Source organism: Galleria mellonella, unplaced genomic scaffold (assembly GCF_026898425.1).
Source record: "Galleria mellonella isolate WM207_F2 unplaced genomic scaffold, CSIRO_AGI_GalMel_v1 utg21, whole genome shotgun sequence".
Classification (NCBI taxonomy): Eukaryota; Metazoa; Arthropoda; class Insecta; order Lepidoptera; family Pyralidae; genus Galleria; species Galleria mellonella.
The window spans coordinates 1,835,905-1,863,742 of record NW_026442037.1 but is presented as its reverse complement, the minus strand read 5'-3'; the positions used below and the strand labels follow the sequence as shown (position 1 = coordinate 1,863,742).

Sequence of the window (27,838 nt, the reverse complement as noted above, 5' to 3'; positions counted from 1 at the left end):
TCGCGATGGTTTCCAGGGGGAACCACGTGGAGGTCGACCTAATAGGGTATATTGCTAGCAATGGGGCTGTCAAACTCCATTGCTAACAATCCCTTTCCCCCTGGTTCTGTAAGGGATTGTGGTCGTAAGAATATTTATATATGTTATTAAGTTTATCCGCAGCTTCGTCCGCGTGGCCAGGATATATTCACTGACCGGGTTAAAAAGTAGCCTATGTCCTTCTCCATTCCTATATACCCTTCTTTTAATGGATGACAATGGAGTTGTAACCCCGCCTGCACTATTAGTATGCGCTGGCAAGGCATCAGTGAGGGATAATAGGTGAAAATAAAAAGGCAGGCCAGTTAGCCCATTATCATGAATATACTTGGAATTCAGCACAATGGTTTCCAGGGGGCACCACATGGAGGTCGACCTGACAGGATATATTGCCTTGAGAGGAAAGGGATTGTTAGTAATGAAGTCTAATAGCCCCATTACTAGCAATATATCCTCTCAGGTTGACCTCCACATGGTTCCCCCTGGAAACCATCATGTTTAATTCTTGTCGAATTCATCATGGTGGGCCAACTAACCTGCATTCATTCTCACCTATCATCTGCCACTGGTGCCTCGTCGGTGTATACCGATAGCGCGGGCGGGGTTACCAATCCATTTTCACCCATTAAAAATAAAAAGTTATACATGCCAGCATCGAAAATAATGATTATAAAAAAGTACTTATAATAAATAATATTTACACCAGAAACAGGTGTACTGCCTTCCAATTACATTTGCTTCAATACAGTTACGTAATACAATACACTCCACTTCCGAGTGCCACATGCCGTTGCAACGCCTTTCTGATTCACCCAGTTCCCTTCCAATTGCGTAACTGGATTTGAATTTGCTACTCGAACCTGTATAGACTTTCGTCTCTTAGTCTATTCGATTATTCGATTTAATACCTTAACTGTTTACACAAAAGGTAAATTTTATTGAGCTATCCACTGACAATCTAAATATAGGGCTGCCAAATAAATTGGAGGGTCGTCTGTATTTATCCTTTTTGGTCAGGATTCAGAATCAGTCATATATATTGGAATTATCTGAACGAGACACCGATACTATTTATGGATCATTCTTTTAAGAACATAGTCGAAATATTTTTGAATTCTGTATATATTTCAAACTGTCGCGTAACTCAAAAGATAGTCTCATATTTGAGCTATATTTTTAGGTGAAATTTAATAAATTTCATGTGTGACACTAATGAGTGTAGTATTGATAATAGATACTCTTTAAATTATGTTTAATGTGATGTAAAACAAAAATGCAACTAACTTTATAAACCAAAGTACCTCAATCAAAATAAGTACCTCAATCGAACAATCGAATTTGATAAATTCATGTTAATTTCCTTCTTTTTGTTGTTGTTGTTGTATTGTCAAATTTTTCATTTATTTTTATTGTTGCATTTGTTATCAACATTCTATTGATCATTTTAATTTCAAAAACAATTATGTAAAATAAATTTACTCAACTGGCAGCCCTAGCTAAATGAGAACGCGATTATTTTCGTGTGCTTGTTTTAGCCTTTTTTCCAATCCACTTTTACTAGCAAAATTCATATTGAATGTTCTATAAGAAAAACTCACGTAACCATGTAATAGACTTATTGAATAACGTTTTTAAATCAATATTTAATGCAATAAATTAATAAATATAACGTTTACTGTATTTACACTCTTATTTTGTACTTATAAAACATTCACTTAAAAAAAATAAGTCAAAACTTACGTGATGCAAGTACGTAGCATAAACGAGTAGATATACTTTCATCCTAATACCTATTCTAAATAGCAATACAAACAATATGTGGACATTATGAGCAAGATGTTTTTTTACTACACGAATACCAAATATTAGAGACGAATGGAACATATAAAATGACCAATCTTTTATCCACATTGAATAGGTAATCGCAGAATTATACAGATTCGAATGAATTCTTGTCATAATAGAAACGGAAGAGAATTCAACGGATCCTGACTTTTTTTTCGATAAATCTTTTTCGGTAAAGCAAAGAAAATTGATGATCTTTTACGTAAATTGTAGTTAAATAACCAGCCATGACAGCTACGGTCGTAATAGGGTGACGAATATGCATGAATAATATCCCATAACAAATTACTTCAATCACACTTCACTTGATGGTATGCTATATATTTTATCTGAGCATGAGATAAGCACAGTGTAAAGAACAACCAGTAGCGGGGGAGAAAGGGATTGTTAGCAATGGAGTTTGATAGCCCCATTGCTAACAATATGCCCCTATCAGGTCGAACTCCACGTGGTTCCCCCTGGAAACCATCGTGAACAATTCTTATTGAATTCGTCACGATGGGCTAACTGACTTGCTTTATCCTCATCTATCATCTTTCATTGGTCCCCACCGATGTATACCAATACCACGGGTGGGGTAACTAATTAAAAAATAAAACAACCAGTAGCACTGTTGACGTGTCTCCACAGTTTATATGACAATTCGGGACGCATCACTTTGTCTAGACTAGAAAAATTAAATGAAATTTTTAGTAACGGTATTGATACTAAACAGCCCCATTGCTAACAAGAGACCTCATCAGTGAGGTTCTCTTGTTAGCTAAATTACTCTTGAAATAATTTTTAATAGATCGATATTGGAAATGGAATTATGATTATGGAATGAGCTCCCTGCCGAGGTTTTCCCAAGATATTACAGCATGGGGTTCTTCAAAAGGGGTGTAAAGAGGTTTCTTTAAGGTCGGCAACGCGCGCGTAACACCTTTGGTATTGCAGGCGTTTATAGACTACGGTAACCGCTTACCATCAGGTGAGCCGTATGCTTGTTTGCCACCTCAGTGGTATAAAAAAAAGAATTAAGATTCTTCGCACTCACGAAATGTAGTATTAGCGTCATTATGGTTCTATATTGTTCTGATAGACGCATATTAATTATTAGTGTAACGTATCAATGCAAACTATTGTAAATCGATCCAAATTATAACCTAATACCTTATCGTTGTTTCACGTGTGCAGTACAAAATTGTCATTGACAATAGATTGGATTGAATTTGATTCAAGAATAAACCTGCAAATCGACTTCTTGTAATTTTTTTAATGGATGAGAATGGAATGATAACTCCGCCAACACTATTGTTATGCGCTGGCCACCACAGAGATATAGGTAAGGATAAAAGCAGGTCAGTTAGTCCATCGTGACTAATTCCATAAAAATTAATCACGATAGTTTCCAGGGGAAACCGCGTGGACATCGACCTGATAAGATATATAGCTAGTTATGAGACCTCATTACTAACAATCCCTTTCTTCCCGACCTCGAGCAGTTCTAAAATCTATAGCCACAGTATAAGTAATAACACTAAAGTAAAGTATAGTAGTTAATTCCCACGATAAGTCAACTGATAGCATAACTAACATTTTTTTTAAATTAAGCTGGATTTATTTTTTTCTATCACCCCTGACTGGTATCTCGCCAGCATCATTTTCACCCATTAAAAAAACTACCTATTTAACCTTAATAGAATGCATAATTATATAAAATAGCAGGTACATATTATAAACGTGAACTGTGATTACGAATTTCATTCGCAGCCTATACTTTTATTAAATTTATATTATACTTTGAGCAACATTAAAATAAAACAATGGTACCTAATCTGACAGCCACGAATTTTTATTTTATTAAACAACTAATAAAACAATAGAGCGAGCCGTGATCGTAATACAATTACTGTTTTTTGTATTCAATAAAATAAGGAACAATGTGGTTAGCTATGGCGTCGGTTGTCATCATTCTTGCAGCGCGGGCGTTTACCGTGACAAGCTTAGATAATATTTTAAATTCACGATCGAGATGCGAGTACAGGTAAATAGTATAATAATAATAATTTATTCAACAAAAATATACAGATGAATTACAAAATACATATATATTACATATTAATTCTCAATGTCTCTGGCCTTCATGCTAGGACAATCCTGTGTTTTTTTTTAATAGGTGATGATAGAATGGTAACCTTGCCTGCGCTCTCAGTATACACTGGCGGGACACTAGTGAGGGATGATAGGTGACAATGAAAGCAGATCAGTTAGACCATCGTGACGAACTCCACTAGAAGAGGACAATCCTGTGTTATGAAGATCAGGCTACCGCACTTTACATAATTTAATTTCTCATATAAATTTAAGGACCTACAGAAAATATACAAATTAAGGTTAAAGTACAAATGATGATACGAGTAGTATATAGTTACAGGTAAGTATATAGTATGTAGGTACACATCTTATATTTTTATTGTCGATGTTGCGATGTGATTTGCACTACGTTGTGGTCACGGTAAGACTAAAGCACAGATAATATAAAACATATTATATGTTATAGTATATATATTATTATAGTATTATATAACTAGGCCATGTGGTCCCGACATAGAATAGGCCACCCATACCTTTCCCGTGGGTGTCGTTTTTGATTTTTGTACAAAGTCTCCCTCTGGTAAATAAAAATTAAATCAATATATTCAGTCACACGTTTTCATAATATTAGGTAATATATCGATTTAAAATTCTAAAGAATAGCTTATGCAAATTGTAAGTTAAAAACAACGTAAACACAATATTACAACGACAAAACATTTTCTACTGTAATGTTATACGTATGCCTACACTCTTACGTGATTTTACATACATTTGAGTGTTACGTAACTGAGTATTCCCAACAGTCGTTATAATGAGACATCTAACCATACTTTGTAATTAGGAATTAATTGCGCGGCGTTTATGATTGCAGAGTAATAATTTCTCACCAACCTTACAACCGTTTATATTTCGTTGTATTTTTTCCATTTATGTAAGTTTTAATTTTGTTATCAATTAGACGTTATACGTGTTTCTAGAGTTTAATCGTAGCTCAAGTTCATAACACCCGCCATTTGTTTTTTTTTTTTTGTTTTTGAAGTGAAAACTTGTTAGGCTCAGGAGGATTAGAGGTTAGGCTCGTTGAGATACAGAAAAAGCACTGAACTCACGTGACCATCATGCTCCGACACATGCACACACACACACACAGAGAGAGAGAGAGAGAATGAAATACACACACGCAAACACGCATGCGCTACACACACACACACTTACATACATATTTAAAAATTTGTGAAGCAAAAATGTTTTCACTTCTGACGTGCAGTCCTACAACTGACTGGTTTTTATTATTAAATAAACTAAAACATATTTATGGAAAAATAAACATTCAGATTTCTGAAACTTCACAATCAATTAACTATTCTGCTTGGGTACTTTTGTTATCACTATATAAGTTTTATAAGCTATTCCTTACACAAATTTTGAAGACCACTCTGATGGAACCCTAAAGAGTTAAGCTATTCGCAACAAGTTTCGGATATTATATTTTCGTGGTGAGGTCATTCCATTAGTTACATTTATGAGATGCGTTGAAATGAGGACTCGACACTACAAGAAGTGGGTTTGTACCGATTAAAACTTGCGACGAAATGTATGCTAACGAAAATTATGTTTATGTTCATTAGACGAATTTTTAGGTGTTCCATAGCAATGCGATTATGTAAGAATAATATTATATCAGGTTGAGTAAATATTTATTTAATTTACGTATCGTTTGAGTACTTATTGATTTTTACTTTATTTTTTTTATACAACTTAGAATGGCAAACAAGCTGACGCGACGGTCCACCTGATGGAAAGTGGTAACCGTCGCCTAAAGACATGAGCAGTACCGTGGACATAACCGACTACTTTTTTTTAATACAATTTAGAATCTAAATTTGTTTAATAAACTTAGACTCTTTACCTTTTTTAAGGAAAAGAAGATTATCACTTATTAATATGCCTATAGTACTTTTTATACGTTGTTATTCTTAAAGAATACGGTTTTACGCCTCTGTATTCTATAATTTCACTGTCATATCTCTTTAAACTGAAACAGTCATGCTAGAACAACTATTATTTTAATTTCCTGTGTAATAATAGTATTTTTTTTTATCTATATATCAAAAAGGAGTACGGATAGGGTTATAGGAAATTCTTAGAGAGAAAGAAGTTGAAATGCCCACGGCGCAATCCGTTTCAATGCACTTCTATATCAAATCAAGAATATAGATATCTAATCTACATCGTGAACAGGTGCAGTGGCGCTATGCCTATTATCTTATTTCCTGTATTATTGTCTTCCTATATCTAATTTATACATTAGCTAACTTTCCTGTTTTTACACGAATTAGTTTTAATATATATATGTAGGAAATATTTTTAATATGATCAATATTTGCTGTAACGGAACGTATGATGACGAGAATAAACGAATGAGAATGAGCGAGTAAGATTGACAGATTGAACAGATTAGATTCATTCATTCTTGCTACAGTGTTCTATATGGATGGTTAACGGTGTTATAAATTTTGAATAATTTCAAGAAAAGTTTTAAATACACAGTAACAGTATTTCCGAACCGATTAATTCTTGTTAATTCCTGATGAATTAATCATGATGGGCTAACTGGCCTGTTTTCATTCCCATCTATCACCCTTCACTGGTGTGTTGTAGGCTTTAGTTTATCTCAAATGTCACCCAAACCTGTCCAGCCGAGTACACCAGACAATACACATCTTAGAATAGCAAAGTAGATAAGTCTCTATCTACCCTGTATAAGAACTGGCGTGAAAATATACATGAATATATTTGCTGATTGTTTTCCCCTTTTTGCAATATGCAATAAAAATCATATATCGGAAGAGAAAGTACTTTTAATTTGGCAATAAGAACATTATGTACAGTTTAATTGTATGTACCGATTGGTCTAGTTGGGATTGGGAGGCAGTACTTGTGGGAGGGAGCTAGGGATTAGGGGTTTTGAAGGATTAGATTACAGTGGTGCCGATGACGCCTGGGGCGATGATCTGGCCACCGGGTACGCCATTGATGACTGTGGGGCCAGCGACCAAGGTCTAAAATGGAAAAACAAATATAAGTATATAGTTATACTATAGTTTGAAGAAACTTTTTTCTAAATTAAAATGAGTAGTTATGAGTATAACACGGAAATAATATTTTAATTTGGAAAAAGAGTAATAAAAATTATAATAAATACCACTGGACATATTACAAAATGCCATATAATACCAAACTATACCAGAGGGAGACTTTGTACAAAAGTTGTTTGCTTGGGTACCTCTGTCCCATTCGTGTTTACATGGCTGTGTTTACGTTTTAAGGGTAGAATATAACAGTAACTTTACAGGGTACAGAGGAATAACATCTAAGTCCTCAGGAATGTCAACGCATGGGAGTATCATGGGCGAAACAGTATACACTGTTATATCCATGGTACTACTCATACCTATAGGCGAGGGTTATCACTTATCATCAGGTAGGCCATCAGCTTGTTTGCCATTCTAAGTTGTATAAAAAAAAACTAAGTAAAACTTGTAGCAAGTTAAATAAATTAAAATAATTAAAACAATATAGTTTTACTTCTTACAAAAGGCAAGAACTATTGACATTTTCTCACGAATATGCAACTACTTACAAAAATAATCTGAAAATTAACAAAAATATTGGGAAATGAGTTACTATTTTTTTTTAAATATTTTTTTAAAATTTACTATTTTTTTAAATATCTGTAAAAAAAACAAATGAGCTGTATTTAAAAACAGTTTACGAATAATTCAAATGAAACGTACCCTGGGGCCAACCAATCCAGCCACGTCTACCACACCAGGGGCGACTACGCCTGGGGCGACTACACCTGGGGCATATACACCAGGGGCAATAAAACCAGGAGCGATGCCCGGTACGATCACCTGAGGAGCAGCTGAGGACAGCGCCACGTAGCACAGAACGAAAAATACCTAAAAGTAATTAAGGATTAATTTAGGATTAAAAAATCCAAAAATAGGAATCCCAAATTGTCAAATAACTGGAAGTAATATAATATTAAATTTTGCGCGAACAATATATTATTATTTATTTTTTTATTATTTATTTTTATAATATGCGTATTCTTAATTTCAAGCTAAATCTTATTTTTTGCTATTTACTAGCTGTAACCCGCAAATTCTCTGCTTGAATTATATTAAATGTGCCTTATATTATACATTATAACTTAATACAAAATATAACACATCTGCGTACGAAGTATGTTTCAAAGTTGTTCATCCATGTAAGCGTGATTGTATAACAAATAAATTAATTTAATTTAATAACAAATATTCCATTTTATAGGTTTTTTGGTGAACACACAGATTAAATTAATAAAAATTTTGACCAAATTTCACAAAAATATCTATAAAAGCTCTCTGTGTGATGACTAAAGAATAATTCAATACGTCATCACTGTTTCTCGTTCCTGGAATGTTGTAAGAGGCAAGTAAAGAAACTCAGCACAATACACCAATGAAAAGTAAACTAGGAACAAAACCAGATAGTATATCCTATACTTATAAGGAGAAATCGTCTGGATCTAGAAATCAATCCGAAGGATCAGGAAATTGTAGTGACAATGGGCCTATCACGTTGATCAAAGATTCTTAAAATGGAATAACGATCTTAAATATATTGAAAAAGTCAATAGATGTGGATAACTCAAGGCCTTTCCTTGGGACAGTCTGTGGGGGAGGGCTTATGTCTGAATATGTGACATAATAACAATAAATTATTAAAATAATTATTTTGAAGTTAGATATAAGTACAGTTTTCACGTAATAAGAGTCTAAGATGGATGGAACCGATCGCCATTTATTTAAGAAACCCTAATAATCTTCGCGCCATTTTCTATTGTTTCCATGCAGCTATTGTACTCCCATTATACTCACGGCGTATTTCATTTTGAATGGGTTTAATTGATTGGTTTTCTACAAGAACTGCTTCTAGGCCTTCCAAGTGCAGACTATGTCGATCTACGGAAGACTGAAGCATATATAGGTCCGACGAAGGTCGTTTCATCTAGGGATACTAAGGCGTGCCTAGTCCCTCCTAAGGTCAAATCTATCTGAATACATAATAGGACAACTTGTCGCCAAGAAAAAATAGAAAGGCTGCTCTATTGGCTGTCAGATATGGCAATGTTATAGAACAGTATGATGGAATGTGCGTTATTATTTACACATAATAAAATACTTATATACTCGAATATTTTTTTTATAAGTAAATAATCAAATCGATTGGTCAGAATCATTTCCTAATTAAGTTCAGCACTTGAACTGTTGTGGGGTAAAGGCGATACAAGAGCATAACTTAATAAAAAAAAATATTTCTTTCGAAAGAGCAACAGTCAATCTTCTAGCCTATTCTTCCCTACCAAAATGATTTCATAATTATGTGGACAGTAGATATAATACCTAAATAAAAAACAAATTAAATAATCAAGGAGTTGAGAAAAAATATGTTTTATCTGTTTTAGTTGATTGAAGTGGAAAGAAATTAAGCTTTTTTATATCCGACAAAAGAGGAATAAAAATGTTTGTTATAGAAATTCTATTATAATATCTACAAAATAAAAAAAAAAAAATTCTGTTCCAAGATGATATGAAGAATACACCCTTATTGCTACAAAGATAATATAGATAATAGGAGAACAAAATATATGTGCATATATGTATAATAATATAAAACATTATATACGTATATAATACAACTTTTTGGTTACTAGAATAAGAATTTTTTGTTTGAATGTAAGGATGACTTATGTCACCGAGCGGGATGACTTCTATTAGGTACGCTTATGGGTATTTCTGTTAGATTCGGGTAGATATTTTGTAATTATATTATTTTTTCGTAAAACAACGCTGGATATTGCATACATCTATTTTTAAATTAAGATCTATAGATACCCGATTCATTGTAGGTTAACAAAGTACCATTAAAAACAGCAAATAAACTTACTTGATTTATATGAATGAATGAATAGATAGATAAAATAATACTAAGTCCACATATTTCGCCACAATTAGGCATGCAAAATTTTAAATACTTAAATATTAAAATAACAATTCTTATAAAAAAACAACAGGTCAATTACAATTTCATGTCAATTAATGTACTTCAAATAAAAAAAATTGTACGTAAAAATATTATTTTGATATTAAATAATTTTTAATATAACATAAAGAAACTAAAAACAAAAACATGAAAACTCCTTTATTTCTAAGTTATCTTCTATACATTCGTCACTCGGTATTGAGAGTTGAACTTGTATGACCCACTTTACATACTAATTAGAGGCAATTAGTAACAATTTACTCCTACTAAGGTGAAAGCTCGATCAATCAAATTGAGCGATGGGCATAGTAAGGAAGACAAAGTATATTTTATTAGATTTTGCATGCTTGTCTCAATTATGTAACAATTTGAATTTTTGTGAAAATATTTTTAACTAGCTCTTTGCGCGCCACTTTGTACACATAAATTTCGAAACGAGAAAAACCAGTGAAATAGGCCTCTTTTAGATGACGTATTAAAAGGAAACATGCAGTAGATTTTACGTTAGATCTTAAGAAACACAACTGTAAAAACTACATCCATTTTGGTGCAATATTTTTTGCGTGATACCCGAACAAACATACATACAGACAGACAGGCAGACAGACAATTTTTTTTAAAAACAATCTTATTTTCGCTTCTACTGCTCTTTTTGAGATCCCTGATATAAATTGTTCTTAACTATCTCCTATGTTCAGACATTATCTAATTACATTTTTATTATATTTTTAAATTTTCTTAGGTAAGTACTTCATTATTATATAATAATGAAGTGCTACCTAAACAGAAAAAAAAGAAACAAAATTATATAACATATTATCAATTTGCTCCAGAATAATCGTGGATGTTCAAATGAGTGTTGAAATAATCATTTTGTGCCAAAACTTTCCTTGATACGGACGTGCTAAGAATTCAATTTGCACTCGATATGTATGTAAGAATCGAATTTGTACCATTCTGATAGCATTCTTTTTGTCATTTTAATATCCAACTCTTATTTTTAACGACTCCGAAATTGCATAAAAAAATAATGGCACCAGTAAGGAATGATAGCTGACAATGAATAGGTCGGTCAGTTAGCCGATCGTGATGATTACACCTAGAATTCACTACGATGATTTCCAGGGGAGACCACGTGGAGGTCGACCCGACTGGGTATATTTCTAGCAATACGACTAGTATTCTGTATTAGTAACAATCCCATTTCCACCCTGGTTAATTACATTAACTGATTAGTTACATTTTTTTTTTGATGGGTGAAAATGGTATGGTAACCCCGCCTGTGCTATCGGTATACATTAGCGAGACACCAGTGATGGATGACAAATGAGGATGAAGCAGGTCAGTTAGCCCATCGTGACGAATTCAACAAGAATTGTTCACGATGGTTTCCAGGGGGAACCACGTGGAGGTCGACCTAAAAGGGCATATTGCTAACAATGGGGCTGTCAAACTCCATTGCTAACAATCCTTTTCCCCCCGATTAGTTACATTGTTATCTATATATAGCGGTATAGCCTGGTATGCCGTAATCCTTAACCGTCATCCATTCCTTTGTTTATTTACTTCAAGGCAGGTTTGTACTGAACTTGTATATTTAAGTGGCTTCGTAAACAAGATTGAAATGTGGGCAGCTCTCATTATTTAATCATTGCATTAAACGATTACCATTTTACAATTATTTAAATGGCCTTACCTACTAAATATGGCTCATTTACTTATTTATCACTTTTGATTAAATTAACTACCGCAAATAAAATATTAAAAGTAAACTAAAACTGATCTCTAATCCTGGAAATGACCAAAGAATGGTAAAGAGAACATCCTTAATGGTAATCCGAGTATTAAATATTTTTAGACATTCATGAAATTAAAATTAGTCATCTGATGATTATCTATGACCAATTTATTTTGATTTTCATAAAATTATATATCATTGTCATATCAGCCATTATCTGTCCACTGCTGACGGTCCTAAGTCGCCTGCCAGAGGGAGACTTTGTACAAAAGTCGTTTGTTTGAGCACCTCTGTCCCATTCGTATTTCTACCGTGAAGCAGTTGTATTTGCATGGCTGTGTTTCAGTTTGAAGAGTGGGGTATGGCAGTGAATTTACAGGGTACAGAGGAATAACGCCTCAGAAATGGCAACAAATGGAAGGTATCATAGGTGAAACAGTATACTCTGTTATGTCCATGGTACTGCTCATGTCTATAGGCGACGGTTACCACTTTCCATCATTTATCATCATCATTCTAAGTTATATAAAAAAAATAATCTATCCTTAAATATCTAAATTTTTTTGCTTCATCCATTTTAATAAAAGTGAAATACTGACCCGAGTAGGTACCTAATTAGTCTTATAAATATACACTGATTACGTTTATTTTTCTATAATCATGCTTGATTGACAATTACCACAATGCAGGCACAAGTATACCTAGTTTACTATCTAAAATCACTGATGCAAACTATTCTGAGTATTACATCATTATCATCAAGTTTTATGTAACGTAAATGATATTAATAATTCCATTGAATAATTAAGTAATGAAGAATTGAATTGGTTACATTAATTATAGTATAATAGTCCATACCAAGGCACCTATTTAGTACATAAATTATTATATTTTCTTTATACAACATAGAATTGCAAACAAGTTGGCCCATCTAAAGAAAAGTAGTAACCATCGACTATAGAGAATATTAACACCTAACATATAACATATAATAATGAGTAGGGATAATATTTATATTATTATATGTATTACATCTCCCATATTTAGAACTAACAAAATTTTTCATCGTGCCTCCTACCAAATTGTTTATAATTACTCCTCTCCATCCAAAGGTTGCCTGGAAGATCGCTCTTAGCGATAAGGTCGCCCATTGTTTTCTCATTGTGATTATTTCTTGTAATTATTTATATTTATAATAAGTTTACTACTGTAATCTTTTGGAGGAAACAATAAATAGTATCTATCTATCTAACACCAGAGATATCACAGAATAGTTTGTGTCGTCTGTGAAACAATTTTTTTTTAATGGATGATAATGAAACGGTGACTCCACCCGCGCTATCGATATACATTGGCGGTATACCAGAGAGTGGTGACAGGTATGAGTAGAGTTAGGTCAGTTGGCCCATCGTGACGAACTTGACAGTAATCACGATAGTTCCAAGGGGGAACCGCGTGGAGGTCGACCTGACAGGTATATTGCTAGCAATAGGAGTAACGTCCCCATTACTAACAATCCTTCTCACCCCCCTCCCTGGAACAATGTGTCGCCATTCTTGAGTACTAAGACGTTGCACCAGCGTCCGTAACTTCACTATCATATCCCATCTTAACCGCCGAAACAAAGGATTGTTAGTAATGCGAACTACCAGTCCCATTGCTAGCAATATACTTTGTCAGGTCGACTTTCTCGTGGATGGAAACCATCGTACTGAATTCCAGGTGTATTCATCATGATAGACAAACTGACCTACCCCTTCATTCTCATCTATCATCCCTCACCAGTGCCCCGCCAGCGTATATCGAAAGGACAGGCTGGGACCTAGTTCATTATAGTCCATTAAAAAAACGACCAAAACACAGCCATGAAATAAAAGAAATAAGAGTCAGGCAGAGATACCCAAGCAAAAAAGTTTTATTTCCATCTGGTACATATAAAATATATAATCTTTTTGAGAACCTCTTTTGTAAATATTTTAAACCACTCACCGAACCGAAACAACCGAGACAAATTAAACTGTATAACTATTAGCAAAGGAATGTTTTTTCATCGTCCAAACGTATATGCTCGTCTATAACTCCAGACTCCTTGGGCTCGAGGGCTTCAGCTCTGTACACAGCGTTCTCGATCCAGACTGCGATGCGGTCAGATATAGCGATCATAAAGCGGGCAAGGCGACCAGGGTGTGTACGGGATGGTTTTGGCTCACCTAAGAAAAAAAAACATATAAAAATTAAACCAATTGACTGGTCCTAAAACTTAAACGAAAATATAATTAAGTTTATCCATCACAGCGCTTAAATACGCACATACACTTATAACACCAGATTCCACATATATTCTACTAAAAATTGATAATTGTACGACCTGGGGGGAAAGGATTGTTAGTAATGGGGAGGTTAGTCCCCATCGCTATCAATATACCTTATCAGATCAACCTCCACGCGGTTTCTCCTGGAAACCATCGCGATTAATTTATCGTTGAATTCGTCACGATGGACTAACTGACCTGCCTTTTCATCCTCACCTATCAACCCTCACTGGTGCCTTGTAGTGTATAGCGATAGCGCAGGAGTTACCATTCCATTATGATCCATTAAAAAAAACTGGTTAGGTCTAAACAGAGTATAGCTAGTATTAAAGCCACGCAAGCCCATTACTAACAATCTCCCTCCCCAACTTGATTATTGTTAGATAGTATAATGCAATATGTCCTTGGGGGGAAAGGGATTGTTAGTAATGGAGACTAAAAATCCCATTGCTAGCAATACGCCTTGTCAGGTCGACCTCCTCGTGGTTCCCCCTGGAAACTATCATGGTTAATTCCTGATGAATTCATCATGATGGGCTAACTGGCCTATTTTCATTCTCATTGATCACCCTTCACTGGTGCTCCGCCAACGTATCCCATTAGTGCGGGCGGGTTTACCATTCCATTTTCATCCACCAAAAAAAAAAATGCAATATGTTCAAGCCTATATTATTATATTATTCAATATCATCAATCTATTGCAGAACATTGTTTTCTCCCAAAGTATACCTCTGAGATCGATCAGTCTCTTCGCCTCCAATCATTACTAGGCACTTTAATTTTTTTTTTTTAATAACACAGGCACGAGCTCGCGGCTCACCTGATGGTAAGTGACTACCGCCGCCAATGATCACCCACAACACCAGAGGCATTGCAGGTGTGCAATATTAATGTTATTATTGAATAACATAATACTATATTACAAATAAATTTATAATCCTGACCTAATATTTCAGCGACACGCTCCAACACGACATCGGCGATGCTACGTAGCCTGTTTGAAACGAGCATCTCCTTCTGACCTTTCGCTATGTAGTCGCATAAGCGATACGCCACCTATGAAACAAAGACATTCCGTTGAACTACTGTGGTTGAACACTGTATATGGAGGGAAAGGGATTGTTAGCAATGGAGTTTGGCAGCCCCATTACTAGCAATATGCCCTATTAAGTCGACCTCCACGTGATTCCCCCTGGAAACCATCGTGAACAATTCTTGTTGAATTTGTCACGATGGACTAACTGACCTGCTTCATCCTCACCTACCATCCTTCACTGGTGCCCCGCCGGTGTATACCGATAGCGCGGGTGGAGTTACCATTCCATTATCACTTATTAAAAAATACACTATGTTAAATGTACACATAACTTGCCATAGATTCTTAAGATTTGACAAAAGTTTTATGAAATTACTTTTATCTCTTCTATACTTACTTATTGAATATCCCCTTTTCTTCCATATTGTTCAAAAATAATGATGACAAATGTAATAAAATTTACACGGAGGACCAAGGAATAGTGCATGGTCAGGCGGCACACGAAGACGCTAAAATCCAAAAAGGCGTCGCAGACCAAAAGGAAAGCTGGGTAATGTTATCTGATTAATAAAAGAGGCAAGAATCCAGTGTGTATGACATCATAATGGGTGATGGTCTTTTTTTAGAAACCCAACATGAAGAAACCAGCGTGGGCGGTATCAAAATGACTGATGAGCTTTTTGGAACTCAACATATAAATATCAGACCCGGTGGATCAGGTGTAAGAGATTTCGAAAGCGGTGTAGGCAACATCGTAATAGATGACATGGGAAGCGTTATAAAAACTTGCCTAAATGGCGCCAGAAATACTAAAGCCCTAATGTCGATGGCATATCTCGTTAGTACCCAGAAAAGAGAGCACATTAAAAGTACCCTGAGCGTTCGCACAGCGTATTCTGTGACGTCGGTAACGCCATCTATGTTTTTAGACGACCATTGGTATATTTTAATGTAATAACTACTGGTTTAATTTACGTGTAATAAGATCAAAAAAGCTCAACTAGTTTCGAGGTCAATACGTGATCCTTAATCATGAGCAGTTGTGATGCGAGCGCGAGCCCAACTTTAACTGTTCGCTGCTGAACATAAAACATGGGGGGGTTCTGTCAATAGTTGCCACGTTTAGCAGGCGGATTGGAAACAGCAGTTAGGATTTGAAGATGTTTTAAAAGGAACACTGCTACCCGTCCCTCCCAAAGGGGTGGCCTATTCTATGCCTGAACCACAATGTGGCCAGGATCACATCATTAATATATTTAATAGTATATGCCCTAAATGTGTAACCTGAGCACTGAAGTCGACAAGCCACTTCTGCCGCTGGCGGAGCTCCCGCGCCCTTTCCACTTGTTCCTTGCGACCGACCATGCCGCTAGGACCTGACCACTTTTTAGACGACTCTGCTAGAGCTTGAAAGTATTGTTCTGTTTGTCTGTACATGATAAATATTAGTGAGTGTTTGTGTTGAATCCAAAGTAAAGTAAAATTCAAAGAGATTATCTACAAAAAACACTGACCTCAAGGTATGACCGCAACCAAAATTCCGGGTTTTAACTCCGCTCACTTGAAACACCGTAACTTTTTTTTTCAATTGATCACATAACCATACTAATACTAGCTTTTACCCGCCACTTCGTCCACGTGACCGGACACCGGAATACGTTTACGGATCAAGATAAAGTGTCCTATATCTTTTTCCATCCTATATGGTACATATATACCAAATTTTAGTGATTGATTAAGCCATTAAAGCGCTATAAAGTAACAAACTTACACATTTAGATATTTTAATCATCATCATTTTAGCCATTATCCGTCCACTGCTGGACATAAGCCTCCCCCACAGACTGCCGCAGACTGCCGCGTACTGCTCGCCTAAAGACATGAGCAGTACCATGAACATAATAGAGTATACTGTATCGCTCATGATACCCCCATGCGTTGCCATTCCTGAAGACTCAGGTGTTATTCCTCTGTACCCTGTAAATTCACTGCCATATCCTACCCTTCAAACCGAAACACAGCCATGCACACACAACTGCTTCACGGTAGAAACACGAATGGGACGGAGGTGCGCAAACAAACGACTTTTGTACAAAGTCTCCCTCTGGTAAATTCCCATGGACAACACTTAAATCGAAGCTTTCATGTAACAATTCGTGCATGTCTGTGTTATACTTGGGCCGTATACTTGATAGACATCTTTATATAATAAAGATTGTGTTTCCCCAAAAAAACGACTTCAATTGTAGCAAAACCAGTTATTTTGATTTCGAAACTAAACTAATGAACCGATTTTGATAAAATTTCAATGGAAAAAATAATAAATCCTTTCAGAAAAAAAAGATCGGTTTTTTCGAACCGAATTGAAAACCTCATCTTTTTGGAATCACAAAACGTGAAAATCTCACTCAGGACTCAGGAAATAGTCCTCCTCTAAAGCGCTTTTGATTTTATCCCTCCGCTCAGGCGGTAGTATTCCACATTTCTCGTCCCACAGCGAGCGCAGGCGGCGTGCGGTTGGACGCGCTAACCTCTCCACACGCTCCATGTTGCGGCGCAAACGTGGAGACATCCTGCCCGGGCCATCGCCTGATATCAGTAGTTTAAAATAGATTTATTCAATGAAGATTTTTTTAATTGATAAAAAAGGAATACTAACCCCATTTGCGATATTGACTTTTTTTTATACCACTGAGGCGGCAAACAAGCATACGGCCCACCTGATGGTAAGTGGTTACCGTAGCCTATGAACACCTGCTATACCAGAGGTATTACGCGTGCGTTGCCGACCCTGAAGAAACCTCTTTACCCCCCTTTTAAAGAACCCCATGCTGTAGTCTCTTGGGAAAACCTCGGCAGGGAGCTCATTCCACAATCTGGTTTACATTGTTGGTATACAAACAATATTTTTATTCAAGCAAACTTCTTAAGCACTTTTGAATAGTCATATTTTTTTAATTATATATAATATATCACCTATTCCACTTTGCCACTTTTACTGTATACATCTTTATTTATTGTAGGTAGTTATACCTACCTGAATTCACAATTTTAACATTCTGATCGGATTGTGAAGTCAGTTTACTCTTGGATCCTCTACGTTTGTCTGTTCGTGATAGACTCTCGTTAATTTTCCCAGCTTTCGGCATTTTGATGGTAAATAAATACAAAAGATTTTCAAAAATAAAGCCAACGAATGTGCAATCGATTGACAGAAATTAAAAGTGACATCTTGATTTTATTATATTTTTTTTTGATAATTTCGCTAAAAAGGTTTATTTATCAAAATAATTTTAGGTTTGTTTTTCGATATAATACAGTAGTAGAAACAAAGTTCCATAACGGAAACCGAAAATTAATATCGGTTTATGATTTCCGTTTCAATTCCGACCCAATTGACACTTTCTTATGAATTATTTCTTATGTATATTTTTTTTTTATTTCTGTTAATTTGAGTCATACTATTTGTATAATATTATCTGTTATAATATTATTGTATCTGTGGCTATACATATTTAAGAGAAACTATTAAATATGGTTTAGACTGTAAGATTACTTTAATATTAAAGTTCTCATATTTTAATATATAAAAACTCGTGTAACAACGTTTGTACAGGCTAAAGTTCAAAACCACTCATTTTAAATATTTTTTAATGTATACTATTTACTCCAACTTGATAGTATTATTGCATTATATTAATAAAAAATACACTAGAGGGCCTACCATGACAAAATCTCCGAAATTTCGCGGCCGAACAAAACACAGTAACCTGGTATTGCAGGCGTTCATAGGCTATGGTAACCGCTTACCATCAGGTGGGCCATATGCTTGTTTACACCTCAGTGGTATAAAAAAAAAGTTAATAAATATTAAAGATCTTAAAATATCATTCCTTTGGGCTCTTGTTATAGGATTTATGACGAACAAAACGTTAAGCTCCATTTACTAGGCCGATTTCGGTGCGACTGAAAACACGAAATTGACTGTGAAATTTGGAATTTCATTTCATGGTAGACCCTCTGGTTTAATGTTCTGACCTAATTCCAAACAATGATTTCGAATCGCCTTGTTTTTGTGTAAATGTTGTGCCAATTCTGAACCGGTTTTTATAATTCTTTTTAAAAGTCGATAACTCTGTTGTCTGTGTTATTAGGTACAGATTTTGTTACGATTAAGTTGCCTTTTTACAAAGTTTCATTATACTTAACACAAAGTTAGTATTTTTTTTTTAATTATTACTATAATACTTTATTTCTAATATTAATACATGCTTAAATTTTAACAATTTATTTATAAATATTATTTAAAATATTAAAAACACAACAAACTATTCACTTAAGAATACACAGTTTATGTATTGTGGAGACTGACGGCTGAACTAGGAAAACCTAAAGTAATAAAACATAAGTAATAAAATATTATTTGTATATTTATCATCTAACTGGTTTATATCTTAAACAAAGCCACTTTGACAAATCCGGCACGCCGTCGTTGATTTGAGGCGCGTCCGTGACATCTTCAGTCTCGTACGGTAAATGCCAGCTGCCGTTATTTTTCTGTGCGTACGGATTGAACCTCAGTGGTTCCTGGAGGCAAAAATATAATGTTATAAAATTAATGGGCGTTTTAAGCGATATATTTTAAAGATTTTTACCAGAGAGAGATTTTGTACAAAAGTCGTTACCTCTGTTCCATTTGTGTTTCTACCGTGAAGTAGTTATATTTGCATAGCTGGGTTTCGGTTTGAAGAGTGGGATATAGCAGTAAATTTATAGGGTACAGAGGAATAACACCCAAGACTTCAGAAATGGTAACGATTGAGGGGTATCATGGGCGATACAGTATACTCTATTATGTCCATGGTACTGCTCACGTCTATAGGCGACGGTTACAACAAAATGTATCTTGACGTATTATTTAATAAATAATATGAATGTTTACGCATTAAAAAGATGCAGAATTTATAATACAAAATAAATATAGGAATTATAAAGGAATAACTATTTATCATGCAAAATTGTATGAAAGAGTTGAACCGTTTTTCTCAAAGCATTTCTATAGAGACACTCTATCTATATAATCGAAGTCATTCATATCGGACATTTTAATTAGCCTGCCAAGCATGGCAACTACTGGCAAAGCCTCCTTTTATGAGGGAGGCCTATGCCCAGCAGTGAACAGTTAATGGCTGATATGACGATGATACATACCTGTAATATGATCCTGCCCTGTTTGTTTATGAACACCATCCACTGATGTTGCCACTGCCACTTCCTGAATATCAGCTTCAGTTTCTCGTCTTGCATCAAGAACATGTGCCCTCGCAGAAGGTCTTTAGACACAATATCGGTATGTGGTCCACTCCATATCGCTGCTGTTATGAAGAAAGGATCGTCCTGTGATCTAAAATAGTAATATATTTTATACTATACCATATCAAATACTGTAAATTAGAAAAACAGAACTGCTAACTCTTTAATATGCAATAGTACTGATAATTTGTATAAAAAAACTATTAATTAGACATTTACAAAATTAGATATTCCACAGTAGCATAAATACTGTCAAATATTTAAATTGACTATACCAATTGCCCACTTACTACATGACAATTTCATATTTAGAAAGAGATTTTTATCATCATCATTATCATATCAGTCTTTAACTGTCCACTGCTGGACATATACCTCCCCTTTGTTTTGCCAATAGTTGCCACACTTGGTAGGAAAATTGGCAGCCACCAAGGCTAACTTGGCTTGACTTTAGAGATGTTTTAAGAGGGACAATGCTGCACATTGCTCAACAAGATCTTTATAACTCTCTCAAATTCAATATAGCCTGTATTCAACACATTGATGTTTAATAAAAAATTCCCTAAATAAAACTGTATTTAAATTTCATACAATTTTGTACAAAAATAAAGTGGTTAGACCACAGTGGAATCAAACAGCATATGATAGGGAAAAATGGAATTTGTTGGAAGAAACTTCTGTCACAAGACAAACTGATAGAAGATATAACAAAAGCATGAATAGTTGAAATCTTATTACATATAATAAATTATTGTTAATGCATAAAATAAATAATAATGTAATTCAATTTATCTAACTGTTTTAAAGCATAAAATGTGCAATTGTACTACTATAAGATAAAGCTTATTAAGTAAATAAAATAAATAATTAAAATATATAAAGTACAAAATTAGCTTAAGCATCAGGTCTATACAGCAGCCTCAACTTACAAGTCTTCAGTGAAGAAGCTGCAGGTTTTATTCATTAACTTCTGTATCTGGTGATTCTTCCAACGGAGCATATGTTTTCTTCCCAACAACAATATCCTCTTATTCATCTTGCTATAATAATCAACAACATAATTCAAAACCCTGTATCTATCCATTGGCCCTCTTTTACCAGCATATGCTATGTTCAGAGCGTCTAAAACAACATCATATGGTGCAGTCTTCTCTAGAAATTCTAAAAACCTATTCAATTCATCGGGTGATGTCTTTAGAAACAAATTAGAACCAACAATCAACTTTTCTTTCACATTCTCTTGTAACATTTTAAATTGTTCTCCAGTTAACTGCAATGGATCTAGTGTTTCAGAACACTTCATGCATTGGCCACTGGAAATATAAAAAAAAAATAATTAAAAATTTATTGCAAACATATATGAATTAAAATAGTTCATATTTCATAAAATCAATGTCTAGGTATACCTATACCACACACACTACCTCTGTCAGTGAGTTGATTGTAAATTCAATATATACATAAAGTTGTAACTACCTCATAAAATATAAGCACTTATGCATTCAAAAATGTGTACAATTTAAATATGCTTGGAATAAATATAACAAAAAAAAAAAAGAATCTAAGTTCCTTAACATATACTTTTCTTTTGGCTTAAATTTTATTAAATTAATAAAATTTATGAGGTATATACTTAATGGGTAGCCTGATCTGTTACAAAATTACTTACTCTGACTTTCTAATTTTAGTAAATTGTACATCCCAACTATGAGAACTGTAATAATGTCGTATTTTCTGAGCAGTCTCTGCATTAACTTTTGTTAGATTATCAGATATAAATATCAAGATGTCCTCCATGTATTTCAATATTGTTTTCTTATCCTTATATTTCCTGAGGATATAGTTAATCCATGCTTCATATGCACCATCCATCAATGGCCTATTATTACTGACACTTTGTTCAATTAACTTCATTGCTTCATTCTTTTTATTACATCGAAATAGTGTCGCTATTAATGTACTATACGCCGAATGTGACGGTTTACAGCTCAAAAATATGTTATCGAGAACTTTAAATGCCTTCTTCCATTCATCTATTACACATAAAGCATGAAGTAGTCTTTCACAAGTTGTAAAATCTAATACTGTATATTTATCATAGAGACTCTTATATGTATCCAATATAAACTTCTTTTGGTCATCTGTTAACTTCTCCGTCCTTCCTATCTGGTAGTATAGTAACAACAGACTATTAATAGATCCCAAACTCAATTCACTGTTGGTGTCTCTGAGATAATCAGCAAACGACAGTGCCGCATCAAAGTTTCTAACATTAACCATAACTTTTAGAAGTACCGCATCAATATTCTTAGAATTTAAAGACCCTTGTATTGATAAGGCATTTTTCTTTACTTCTGACCAATCGACAATATTTTCTTCAGCGGCCGATTTTATATATTCCAGTTGATCAGCTGCATGTTTCTTTCCAATAACAGTATTAACTCTCACAACATTCCGTGAAACCAATTTATCTAAAAATACAAAATGTAAATATAACCTAAAATTAAAACTACATTTACGAGGTTTTAATGTTCTTAGCAAACTAATACAATGAATAAAGAAACACTTACGAGGGCGGCTTTGTAAAGAAAATATGCGAAATGCAGTACAAAACATATTTGATTTAAATTAATTTCAATATTAATAGGTATATTTTTAAAGTACATAGGTAAAAAGAATACATATATAATAGACTTAGCACAGATTAAAAATAGAGACTTTAGATAAATTCTATGTAACCAGAGAAGTAACTAGAGTGAGACTGTACAAAAGTCGTTTGCTTGGTCTGTCGCATTCGTGTGAGCGATAATTGGTGACGATCAAAAAGCGGCCCATCATAACGAATTCAACGATAAATAAGTCACGTCGGTTTCCAGGGGAGACCGCGTGGAGGTCGACCTGATAAGGTATATTGATAGCAATGGAGACTAATCTCCCCATTACTAACAATCCCTTCCCCCCGTCCCATTCGTGTTTCGACCGTGAAGCAATTATGTTTTGCGTGGCTGTATTTTGGTTTGAAGGGTTTTTTTTAGTAGGTGAAATGGTAACTGGTGGGTGGAAATGGTAACCACGCCCGCGCTAATGGTACACTGACGGGGCACTAGTGAGGGATGATAGGTGATAATGAAAAGGCAGGTCTGTTAGCCCATCGTGATGAAACAGGCCTGGAATTTAGCACGATGGTTTCCAGGGGGACCACCTGGAGGTCGACCTGGTTAGGTATATTGCTAGGAATGGAGCCCTTAGTCTTCATTACTAACATCCCTTCCCCTTTTAGTTTGAAGGATGGGATATGGCAGTAAATTTACAGGGTACAGAGGAATAATACCTGAGTCCTCAGGAATGGAAACACATGGAGGTTATCATGGACGAAACAGTATACTCTGTTATGTTTATGGTACTGTTCATGTCTATAGGCGACGGTTACCACTTTCCATCAGATGAACTGTCAGCTTGTTTGCCATTCTAAGTTGAACAACTCATCATGACTTGTTATTAGTTATTTTAGTTTGCTTTGTATCCGGTCAAAACATTTAAGTTTAGAATAATCACGGCTTGTAGGATTAAGAAAACAAAGTGGCTCTGTCCGTTTCTGTCCATAAAGAGGCAATAAGTAAATCTCGACTCAAAAGAATTGAACAGGCCACTTGACTAATATAGGATTAGTACCCGCGTCCCTTTACAAACATGTTAACAATTTCTAATACCTATCGGCCAACTCACGTTATTAGAAAAAGGCATAACTATTCTTAATCTATAGACAATATGTTCGCCGCTATATATGTAGATTGTTGTCAAATATAGCTGTCTAATGTGACAGAAATCTATCAGAAACGATAACTAACGGAAATTTATTAAATAAACCGTCTATACGAGTCATGATAACACCGGTGAACTGTAAAAATTGCTTACGATTTCTGAAACTTTCCAATTATCATATTTTGTCTAGATTTGATAACCTTACAATCGTACAAAGTCACTATTTTTCGTTACCAAAAATGACAGCACAACAAAAATGGACTATCGAGAAGATGAATATTCTTTCTCTACCCTTGGAGGATAAACGTAAACTTTACAAAGGGCCAGATTACATTGTTCTAGACAACATCGATCCATGGTCGAAATACGTCACACAGAACAAACAAGCTTTAGAATCAAAAAAGCACACTTCAGATGATATTAATGAATTTAAAAAAATTCAAATCGATTCTAATAAAAATAAAAAAATATCTGAGAAAGTATCGATTTTTAAAGGAGATATAACAAAACTGGAGGTAATTTTAATTATTCTACCAGGTGAAACCAGGTGTCTTTTAAATATATCTAGACTTTGGTACAATATTAATTACTTACTACAAAGTTGTAACATTACTTAAACATTACTCTTGCAGGATTCCATTTCTTGGCCATATGTATATATGTTTATAAAATATTGTTAAAAATTCTTATTGATTAGTCCTTTAGTAAGTCTATTCTAAAATAATAAAGTGGAAAGACTTCATCATTTGTTTGTAATAGATAAACACAAAGACTATCCAACCTATTTTTTAAATTCTTTCACCAAATAGAAAACTACATTATCAATGATAGGCTTTATATTATTTTTGAAAATTCCATCTATGTAGGCAAAGTGAAGATGTCCACTATTTTTTTTTTTTATGGGTGAAAATTGTATGGTAACCCCGCTTGCGCTAACGGGATACGCTGGCGGGGCACCAGTGAAGGGTGATAGATGAGAATGAAAACAGGCCAGTTAGCCCATCATGATGAATTCAACAGGAATTAACCATGATAGTTTCCAGGGGGAACCACAAGGAGGTCGACCTGGTTGGGTATATTGCTAGCAATGGGATTCTCAGTCTCTATTACTAACAATCCCTTTCCCCCCGATGTCCACTAGTTATATATATAATTTTTAGCTTGGCCATTAATTTATAAAGTATGAAAAGTGTGTAACTCTATAATCATTGGGCACCCTTTTGTCACAGGTGGATGCAATAGTGAATGCAGCTAATGCACGGTTGAAAGCTGGTGGAGGTGTCGATGGAGCTATACACCGATCAGCTGGGCCATTGTTACAGGTATTTTATGTGGTTTATTTATTTAATAATTTATTTTAAAGTATAATCCCATGTTACAATATTCAGTCATGCTAATCTCTGAAATGGTATTGTTTATTTTAACTTGAGAGATAGGTTAGTTATGATTCTGATAAGAAAAAATGGACCTGACATTATATATATACCTTATGTTTATATGATTTTATTTTCTAAAAAATCTAACTTCAATGTTACCCTGAGGATTATGTATGTAAACATATGTACTTGAAAGATTATAATTTTTTATTTAAAATTTATTTGCAGCAAGAATGTGACAGTCTGGGAGGTTGTCCTACAGGAGAAGCGAAAATAACTGGGGGATACAACTTACCTGCCAAATGTAAGAATTTACTTATATATAATAATAATCATAATATCATCACATTTTTAACCTGTGCATATAGATCCACTATACTTAATCAAGTTACTATTACCCACTACTAGTACCCATTTAAAGTGGTGCTTATCAAACACAAGTATTACTGATCTGATACAGCGATAGTTCTAGTAGCAGAAATGTTCCATCAATAAAATAATTTTATTTTACATTACTGAACCACTTTGACTTCATCCAGTATTCTTTTTTATATAAAGTTCATGTTACATGCCGATAATATAGTTTTGTATATATGAAAGAATTTTGAAATTGGTAGTGTTTGCTTAGGTTATAAATATAATGAAATAGTAATACAATTATTATTAAATTATAATGAAAAGTTATTGCTGGTATTTAAGTACTAATATACTATTTAATTATTACTCATAATAGGTTTTTCTATAACAAAGTTTTATTTATAATTTCAGACATCATCCATACAGTTGGACCGCAGGATGGATCAGCCCAAAAACTACAGTCATGCTATGAAACATGTCTCTCCCACCTAAAAAAATATCAATTACAGAGCATAGCTTTTCCTTGTATTTCAACTGGAATTTATGGTTTTCCAAATCGTTTGGCAGCTCATATTGCTCTTCAAACTGCAAGAAAATATCTAGAAGCCAATGAAGGGGTTGATAGAATTATATTTTGCACCTTTATGCCAATTGATGTAGATATATATGAAACTCTAATGCAAATGTATTTTCCTGTACAAGAATTTAATTAAAATGATGGTACATCTCTTTCTGAGTACAGTTTCATATCTGTTGTAATGATTTTCAACTGCATAGTCTGTAATTTTTTATTGGAATATATATAATTTGTTCTGGTATTATATTGCATAAATATATAATAAGTACATATTTTTTCTGTTTGAATCTGAGCATTTACCAGAGGAAAGCTGCAAAGGTCATTTGCTTAAACACCTCTGTCCCATTCATATTTCTACCGTGAAGCAGTTGTGTTTGCTAGGAATGGGGCCCCTAGACTCTATTACTAACAGCCCTTCCCCTCTTGGTTTGAAGGGTGGGATATGGCAGTAAATTTAGAGGGTACAGGGGAATAACACCTGCATCCTCAGGAATGGCAATGCATGGGGGCTATCTTGGGCGAAAGTATACTCTGTTATGTCCATGGTACTGCTCACGTCTAAAGGCGACGATTACCACTTTCCATCAGGTGGGCTGTCACTTTGTTCCCTATTCTAAGTTGCATAAAAAAATTAAATTTGCGTTTCATTTTCATTAGTAATAGAAAGGTAGTGCCTATATTTAATTATAATGATTTATCACAGCAGGACATGAACGATTTTATGCAATAGGGTACCAAAGTTAGTAATGTAAATAATAACTGCGGAATGATTTACGTTAGAGGTGGGCATATAATGTTTCTGAACCATAGATATATGTATAGAGAAAATGGATAATGTTAAGTGTTTTGTATGAGAATCGTATATTTATGTGAAAAGGTCAGTCAATTCGCTCCTATATAAGCTTCTTTGCCTATCTACATACATCTATAATAAGATACGTTTTTTTTAAATGGGTGATAATGGAATGGTAACCCCTCCTACGCTGTCGGTATACGTTAGCGGACCACCAATGATGGATGGTAGGTGACGTTGAAAGAAGGTCAGTTAGTCCATCGTGATGAATTTCATTAGAATTAACTACGATGGTTTCTAGGAGGAACCACGTGGAGGTCGACCTGATAGGGTGTATTCCTAGCAATAGATCGGTTAGACTTCATTACTAACAATCCCTTTCCCTCCAATAAGATACATTATACTATCATTAAAACAGTTAAAAATAGATTAAAAATAAAACGATTCTATTGAACTTAACAACAAGTAAATTTTGACCCATCAAAACAGTACTACTTCCGAAACCATCCGTATCGACC

At 34.5% G+C, this 27,838-nt stretch overlaps 4 protein-coding genes across 5 annotated transcripts; 1 reads left to right on the top strand and 3 right to left on the bottom strand.

The window, feature by feature from the left end:
• Nucleotides 1–6,806: 6,806 nt before the first annotated feature.
• On the bottom strand, nt 6,807–9,012 carry LOC113510380 (neuropeptide-like 3). The gene is made up of 3 exons (XM_031911069.2): nt 8,892–9,012; nt 7,761–7,928; nt 6,807–7,025 (listed from the first exon to the last, which is right to left on the bottom strand). The coding sequence occupies exons 1-3, from the start codon at nt 8,901–8,903 to the stop codon at nt 6,939–6,941; spliced, it is 267 nt and encodes an 88-aa protein (XP_031766929.2). The 5' UTR covers nt 8,904–9,012; the 3' UTR covers nt 6,807–6,938.
• Nucleotides 9,013–13,699: 4,687 nt separating this feature from the next.
• Nucleotides 13,700–18,566, bottom strand: LOC128200556 (uncharacterized). 2 transcript variants are annotated; one of them, XM_052894357.1, is made up of 5 exons: nt 18,180–18,566; nt 17,674–17,731; nt 16,427–16,571; nt 15,051–15,162; nt 13,700–14,004 (listed from the first exon to the last, which is right to left on the bottom strand). In XM_052894357.1, the coding sequence occupies exons 1-5, from the start codon at nt 18,289–18,291 to the stop codon at nt 13,823–13,825; spliced, it is 609 nt and encodes a 202-aa protein (XP_052750317.1). In that variant the 5' UTR covers nt 18,292–18,566; the 3' UTR covers nt 13,700–13,822. The 2 variants fall into 2 exon arrangements, with proteins under 2 accessions (XP_052750317.1, XP_052750316.1); XM_052894356.1 differs by having other exon boundaries at nt 17,551–17,731; nt 18,180–18,562.
• Nucleotides 18,567–19,414: 848 nt separating this feature from the next.
• LOC113522521 (mitochondrial ribonuclease P catalytic subunit) lies at nt 19,415–23,184 on the bottom strand. The gene is made up of 5 exons (XM_052894384.1): nt 23,026–23,184; nt 22,125–22,926; nt 21,385–21,768; nt 20,354–20,546; nt 19,415–19,729 (listed from the first exon to the last, which is right to left on the bottom strand). The coding sequence occupies exons 1-5, from the start codon at nt 23,069–23,071 to the stop codon at nt 19,577–19,579; spliced, it is 1,578 nt and encodes a 525-aa protein (XP_052750344.1). The 5' UTR covers nt 23,072–23,184; the 3' UTR covers nt 19,415–19,576.
• Nucleotides 23,185–24,199: 1,015 nt separating this feature from the next.
• LOC113522511 (macro domain-containing protein CT2219-like) lies at nt 24,200–26,799 on the top strand. Its single transcript, XM_026908217.3, has 4 exons — nt 24,200–24,732; nt 25,447–25,539; nt 25,822–25,897; nt 26,362–26,799. The coding sequence occupies exons 1-4, from the start codon at nt 24,337–24,339 to the stop codon at nt 26,661–26,663; spliced, it is 867 nt and encodes a 288-aa protein (XP_026764018.2). The 5' UTR covers nt 24,200–24,336; the 3' UTR covers nt 26,664–26,799.
• The last annotated feature ends 1,039 nt before the right edge of the window (nt 26,800–27,838 follow it).

Excerpts from the sequence above, each read along its gene's own strand:
- LOC113522521 (XM_052894384.1), bottom strand. The coding sequence starts at position 23,071 with ATGTTTTGTACTGCATTTCGCATATTTTCTTTACAAAGCCGCCCTC. Across the intron at positions 22,927-23,025 it reads TTCTTTACAAAGCCGCCCTC|ATAAATTGGTTTCACGGAAT; the intron begins GTAAGTGTTTCT and ends TTGTATTTTTAG. Across the intron at positions 19,730-20,353 it reads AGGGCAGGATCATATTACAG|GAACCACTGAGGTTCAATCC; the intron begins GTATGTATCATC and ends TTTTGCCTCCAG.
- LOC113510380 (XM_031911069.2), bottom strand. Across the intron at positions 7,026-7,760 it reads CTGGATTGGTTGGCCCCAGG|ACCTTGGTCGCTGGCCCCAC; the intron begins GTACGTTTCATT and ends TTTCCATTTTAG.
- LOC128200556 (XM_052894356.1), bottom strand. The coding sequence starts at position 18,291 with ATGCCGAAAGCTGGGAAAATTAACGAGAGTCTATCACGAACAGACAAA. Across the intron at positions 17,732-18,179 it reads TGTTAAAATTGTGAATTCAG|GCGATGGCCCGGGCAGGATG; the intron begins GTAGGTATAACT and ends TACTGATATCAG. Across the intron at positions 16,572-17,550 it reads GACTATTTCCTGAGTCCTGA|ACAAACAGAACAATACTTTC; the intron begins GTGAGATTTTCA and ends TATCATGTACAG.
- LOC113522511 (XM_026908217.3), top strand. The coding sequence starts at position 24,337 with ATGATAACACCGGTGAACTGTAAAAATTGCTTACGATTTCTGAAACTT. Across the intron at positions 24,733-25,446 it reads GAGATATAACAAAACTGGAG|GTGGATGCAATAGTGAATGC; the intron begins GTAATTTTAATT and ends CTTTTGTCACAG. Across the intron at positions 25,540-25,821 it reads CAGCTGGGCCATTGTTACAG|CAAGAATGTGACAGTCTGGG; the intron begins GTATTTTATGTG and ends ATTTATTTGCAG.